The following is a 6,112-nucleotide window of genomic DNA, read 5'->3' as shown; positions in this document are numbered from 1 at the left end:
CGTTATCAACCAGCAGGGCTCGGGCTACTGGGGACCCCGCCGTGAGGGCTGAAGACAGCCCCGAGGGCGCTCCGGGGCTGTTCATTCCCCGCTTCTCCAGCCCGGGACGTGCCCCCCCGCCTCCATCCCCATCCTCCCCCCCTTCCCTCTTCCCCCCCCGCCGCCGCCGCCGCCGCCGGGGCCCGCACGCGGCGCCCGCCGCTGCCGCGCGCCGCTTTCCCACGGCCGGCCGGCGCGCGGCCGCGCCTCCCCCGACCGCCCCGCCGAGAAAGGGGGCGGGGCCCAGCCGCCGCTCGGCCGGCGGCAATTGGCTGACGCCCCGGCGGCGGCGGCCAATGGGGGGGTGGCGGGGGCCGCGCGTGGCCGTGCTGAGCGGCGGGCGGGCGGACGGCGGGCGTTCTCTGCCCGGCTGGCTGCTGCCTGCCCGCTGCCCGCTCGCTGCCTCCTGCCTACCCGCTGCCTCCTGCCTACCCGCTGCCTCCTGCCTACCCGCTGCCCGCTCGCTGCCCGCCCGCCCGCGGGGTGTGAACGCCATGGGGGAGACGGGCGCCGGGCGAGGCGCGGGGCGCGCGCTGGGCGCCCTCCTGCCGCGCGCCGCCCGCCGCCTCCCCGACGGCCGCCCGCGCCCCCCGCTCCCCGCCGCCGCCGCCGCCATGAAGCGGGCGCACCCCGAGTACAGCTCGTCGGACAGCGAGGAGCTGGACGAGGCCGTGGAGGTGGAGAAGGAGAGCGCGGACGAGAACGGGTGAGCGCAGGCCCGGGGGTTGGGAGCCGTCAAGGCGGCCCAGCGCGCCCCCGACCCTCCCCTCAGCCCCGCGAGGGGACCCCGACACCCCCCCACCCCAGCCCCGTCCCTCCCTCCGCCGGGGTGGTGACGGGTGTCCCGCTGCTCCCCGCAGGAACCTGAGCTCGGCGGCGGGCTCCATGTCTCCCTCCACCACCTCGCAGATCCTGGCCAGGAAGAGGCGCCGAGGGGTGAGTGAGCGCCCGCCCGGCCGCGGCTCCCCTCAGCCCCGGCACCACCCCCCCCCCTCACCCTCACCCCCCGCTTTCTGCCCTAGATCATCGAGAAGCGCCGCCGCGATCGCATCAACAACAGCCTGTCCGAGCTGAGGAGGCTGGTGCCCAGCGCCTTCGAGAAGCAGGTAGCGCCCGGTGACCCACCCGCATGGGCCCCCCTGCCCCCGGAGGAAGGGTCACCCCTCTTTAACGCCTCTGCTTCTGCCTAAAAGCTGCCGTGCTTCCCCTTCTCTCCTAGGGATCGGCCAAGCTGGAGAAAGCAGAGATCCTGCAGATGACTGTCGATCACCTGAAAATGCTGCATACTGCAGGAGGGAAAGGTAAAAGTTTGGTGCCTGACAGCAGGTCTGTGAGAGGAGTGCATTCCCTGGCATTTGGTGTGCTGCGGGAGCGCTCGGAGAAAGTGAACAGGGACTCTCTCCTGTTTCGTCAGGAATTCGGGACTTTCTACTTGACAAGATTTGTGGCATCGCTAGCGCTGAAACATTTTACTGTGCTAGCTCCGGGTTGTTCTAGGGGAGGGTGGTCACAAGTCTCTCTAGCGATGTGTCAGAGCTGTGAAGTGAATGGGCTTTTGGCAACTTGGAAAACACAAAGTTTTTCTTGTTGTCAAATGTTTGTTTCTCTAACTTTCTGAAAGTTCAGAACAGAAACTAGAAAAAAATACAGGTTGAAATGAGTAGTGAATGAGCAAAAACGGTGAAATGCACTTTTAGGAAAAAAGTACGTTGTTTGCAGAAGTCCCCTCTGATAAGTCAGGACTTGTGTTTCTAATGAATTTTACTGCGCTGTGGTTTTGCTTGCACAGGGGAAACATGAAAAGAACAAAAGTGCTTTCCTCCAGTGGCAGTGTGCAATTTCAGTTTAAAAATGGCAGTCTGTGACTGGTCTTGGGACTTGCAGCATCACAGCACAGATATAAAAGAAAAGCTTGTTAGACAAAAAAAAAAGAAAAAAAGAAAAAGGAGCTTGGCAGCTAATCTATGGTTGGGAATACTAACCACATCCAAGTGAAATATGCATATAGGGGAGGGTGGAGCGGGGAGGCTACATGTAGACAATGACTAGAAAACAGCATCTTAAGACTCCGTTCTTTGTTCTTTTCTCTTAGGTTATTTTGATGCTCATGCTTTGGCTATGGACTATCGGAGTCTAGGGTTTCGAGAGTGCCTGGCCGAAGTTGCTCGATACCTTAGTATTATAGAGGGTCTGGACGCCTCTGATCCTCTGCGAGTTCGACTTGTGTCTCATCTCAATAACTATGCCTCTCAACGGGAAGCAGCAAGTAGTGCACACACTGGCATTGGACACATTCCTTGGGGCAGTGCCTTTGGACATCACCCTCACATATCTCACCCGTTGCTGCTGGCTCAAAATGGGCACGGTAATACCAGCACTACAGCATCTTCCACAGAACCACACCACCAGACCAGAATTGCTGCCCCACATGCTGAAACTTCCTCACTCAGAGTGCCCCCAAATGGCAGCGTTGGACCAGTGCTCCCCGTGGTCACATCTACGACCAAACTGACTCCTCCTCTTCTCTCCTCCATGGCATCTCTTTCTGCGTTCCCCTTTTCATTTGGCTCCTTCCATCTGCTGTCCCCCAACGTGCTGAGCCCGTCTACACCAACGCAGTCAGCAGCCCTTAGCAAACCATACAGACCCTGGGGGACTGAGATTGGAGCCTTCTAAGAAATAACTCTTTAGTAAGGGTGGGGAAGCCTACAAACCTAGCTGAGCTGGGTTATGCCACGCTTAAAGTTGAAGTTCTTAATAACAGGGACAAAGGTACAGCTTCACCTTAACTAAGTTTGTCTAAAAACTGTCTCGTTGGATTTTTCTTTTTGTTTTCTACATTTTTGTATTAGCAGGGTTTTTTTTAATAGTTGCTGAAGTTGTCCAAAAATAAAATTACAATAGTGGCTGTTAACACTTGTGTTAGATCTGTGCTGAGCATTTAAATCACTTTTGTAAACAGTTTGTTTCAAATGTTTCATTTTTCCTGAGTATGTCAGACTGCCTTCTTATGAAGAGATATCATCTATTGTTAGCAATGGCCTAGTTTAGTTATTAATTTTTCCAAGACCACTCTTCTCAGCATTAACAAGCCGTGGTTTTTGTTAGTGTTTTGACATTGAGATGTTCTATAAAGAATTACTCTTTTTGTAAACTATATTTGAGTCTTATATTTCTGAACAAAGCGTTGACAAATCAGATGGACCAGCTTGATCAACTTTATCTAACAGCCCGATTTCTATTTCTTCTGCAGTGGTTTGGTGTATTGGTGGTCTTATTCTAGTCCCTAGTGGACATTTACTCACATCTCAGAACCGCTATGCTGTTTCTTCCACCGGAAGGAGCAGTTTGCTTTAGAGCAGACTCTAGAGTGGGGAGGGTGAAAAAGCCAAATTACACACTATCTTGTTGGTGGGTTTAGTCACCGGGGAAGTGAAGGGAAAAAAAAAAATTGTCACCTGCAGTAGTCTTCCAGCAGGAGCCAGTCATATGCATAGTAATTTCATAGGGACAAATTCTGCTTTGAATTACAGTAGAGTAATTGTTCTATCACCCTGTGTTCTTGGGTTAACTGAGATCAGATTCTCTCCCTCGGTGAGCTTCAAATTTGCACCTGAAAGGAGTGATGCTGGTATTTAAATAGCCAATGGAATGGTACAGGGGGAACCAGTTCAGTGCACAGCCTTGTTGCTTAACAGATTTATCCTAACTGGCTGATTTTTCTGGTGTGTTTTACTTTTAGGTGCAGTTCAGTGCCATTCCTCATTTTCTGAGGGCTCTGCCGCATTCTTGTGTGTGTGAGAGTGTGTGCGTATACATGTATATTTTAGTTGATTTCGTGAGAATCTTGATCTGAACAGGTTTATCTAGTGAGTTCCACTGGACGGGGTCTGACTGCTCTTGTATTTGTGTTGTGGCTAAATAAAGGAGAAAGAACAAAGTATTTTAAATGACATGTTTGTCTGATATATATCAGTGGAGAATGCTGTGCCTATGCGTATCACGGGAGATGTTGAACAATTGCTACTTGGTCCTGCTGTGGGCATTTGCATTTACTTTTTTCTCAAATATTGTGGCTTACTTAGCTACACTAGCTGAGTACATAGAGAACGGCGGAGCCTCAGAATAACAGTCGAGGGAAGGAAAATGTAGGTTGCCTGTTGCGTGTCACTTTTACTTGCCTGGCAGCGTGTGGGCAGACAGCAAAGACACTGGGATTACTGCTAAAGAAGAGGTTAAAGCTGCACTGCACCCGAACATTCTTACTGATTTGTATTAATATTAAAAAGTGATCATCTTTACAAATGTGGAGTCCTTTCCTGTCTAACTCATGGAGTCTTTATCTGTCCTATAGCTCTGTAATGAAGTTTTGTACCTGATGGTCTGGTTTAGCTCACGTTCAGTGCATTAGTGCAGAATCTAGCCAAGGTCTCCGACTGACCCTGTATTTGTTAGTGAGGGGTATTACACTTTTTCTGGAAGTAACAACCCGACAAGCTTACAGGTAGAGAGGTATTCTGCAGATGCAGTCCATCCTACCTGCAAATCTCTACCTGCAGAACATCAACAGCTTCTCCTGGAAGTACCTCACTTCTTTCCTGTGCATTGGAATTTATGGTACACTCGTGTTGGTAAACGGCACATCCTTGTCTGGATTTAGCTCTGCCAGAACAGCAGAAAGAGCTTGGCCCTGTGGGAGACGAGAGCTTTGTTTAAAGAGGGGCTCTCGGGCCAATTAAGGAGTGGCATTGATGAGAGGCTTTCTCGGAAGATGGATTGCCGTGAGGCTGGAAAGAGTGGGAGGGCATCCAAGTGCGTAACCTTGTTTTACCTTCTTCCCTAGGCTGTAGGAGACCGCTGCTAGAAATGAAACGCAAAACACTGTGGGAGCTAGAAATACATAGGTGGTGTTGAGGAAAGATTATAGAGCATAGTATTTCGTGTAGAAACCTGAAATAAGAGGCTATAAAATTCCAAATCCTGTTTCCTTTTCACAGTGTGTCCTGTTTAATTATGCACTGTCCTGTCCCTAATAGGTTTTTATACCAAATTAACAACTCCTACCTAGAAGATTGCTATAGTGCATGCAACTATTCTTTAGATCTTTTAATAAATGGCAATGCTTCTCAGCCGTTTAATGGTTATTTCATTGACATTCAAATGACTTTGCCTGCCTCTAAATAGCTGTCTCTTTTGTGTGGAAAGACCCCTGTAATTATTTTTGTCCCACTATCCTATTCTTGAATGGACTTCAGAAGCAGAGAGTGCAATAAAAGTTTAGCTGCTGGTGTTTGTCTGTATATGCACTGCCTTCTCTTTCCATTACCAATGGCAAAGGCATTAATGAAAAGTACTAATTTTATTCAACTTTTGCTGTCAATCTATATTAATTTTTAGAGACTCAAAATCTGATTGTTATCGTAGAAAGAGATGAACGAACTCGAGGAAGCCGCAAAAACTAGTAACTCACATGGGAAAAGCATGTCCCAGAACCTGAAGCACTGGGGTTGGAAATCCAGGGCTGTGTTACTACTTGTGCTGCTACCTTACTAACTCATGCTTGGCAATCGCTTAAACCATATCTGTTTTGTCAGCTGTGAAAAAGGGATGGCGGTTCTTGTTCTCCTTTCATTGGGAGACAGTGGTAGCTGGAAATTTTTTATATGAATGACAAATGCTGTTGTTTCTCAAAAACTACAGTTCTGAGATGTTCTGCCATTTTCCTTCCCTATAGGATGCTAGGTTTCTAAAGACAAACTGGAAAAGGCAAAATAAGCTTGCTTCTATAGACAACAGATATCTCCTGACCCCAGAACATTTACTTGTTTACCCTATTGCAAAAGAGCAATTCAGGAGCACAAGCTTAACCCGAGGGATGGCGGAGAAGAAAGGAAATGCATATGTGACTTGATCCCATGACCCCCCAACTACCTTCAAGTGCTTTGGATGAACTGTGTCTGTCCGGAAATCCTCAGGCTAAAGCTTTGTGCGGGATGTAAGATGATGTGGTGTTTCATATAAGCTCATATTATCTTCCTTTATCAAGGATTTGAGTGCAGAATAAATGTAAGAG

At 49.6% G+C, this 6,112-nt stretch overlaps 1 protein-coding gene across 1 annotated transcript; it reads left to right on the top strand.

Moving 5' to 3' along the window:
• The first annotated feature begins 340 nt into the window (after window positions 1-340).
• Window positions 341-5,088, top strand: HEY1 (hes related family bHLH transcription factor with YRPW motif 1). The gene is made up of 5 exons (XM_063327096.1): window positions 341-745; window positions 900-975; window positions 1,062-1,145; window positions 1,259-1,340; window positions 2,132-5,088. The coding sequence occupies exons 1-5, from the start codon at window positions 534-536 to the stop codon at window positions 2,713-2,715; spliced, it is 1,038 nt and encodes a 345-aa protein (XP_063183166.1). The 5' UTR covers window positions 341-533; the 3' UTR covers window positions 2,716-5,088.
• Window positions 5,089-6,112: the final 1,024 nt, after the last annotated feature.

This window comes from Chroicocephalus ridibundus, chromosome 2 (genome assembly GCF_963924245.1).
Source record: "Chroicocephalus ridibundus chromosome 2, bChrRid1.1, whole genome shotgun sequence".
NCBI lineage: Eukaryota > Metazoa > Chordata > Aves > Charadriiformes > Laridae > Chroicocephalus > Chroicocephalus ridibundus.
This window is presented reverse-complemented; position numbering and strand designations above follow the sequence as displayed.

Excerpts from the sequence above, each read along its gene's own strand:
- HEY1 (XM_063327096.1), top strand. The coding sequence starts at position 534 with ATGGGGGAGACGGGCGCCGGGCGAGGCGCGGGGCGCGCGCTGGGCGCC. Across the intron at positions 746-899 it reads GAGAGCGCGGACGAGAACGG|GAACCTGAGCTCGGCGGCGG; the intron begins GTGAGCGCAGGC and ends TGCTCCCCGCAG. Across the intron at positions 1,341-2,131 it reads GCATACTGCAGGAGGGAAAG|GTTATTTTGATGCTCATGCT; the intron begins GTAAAAGTTTGG and ends CTTTTCTCTTAG.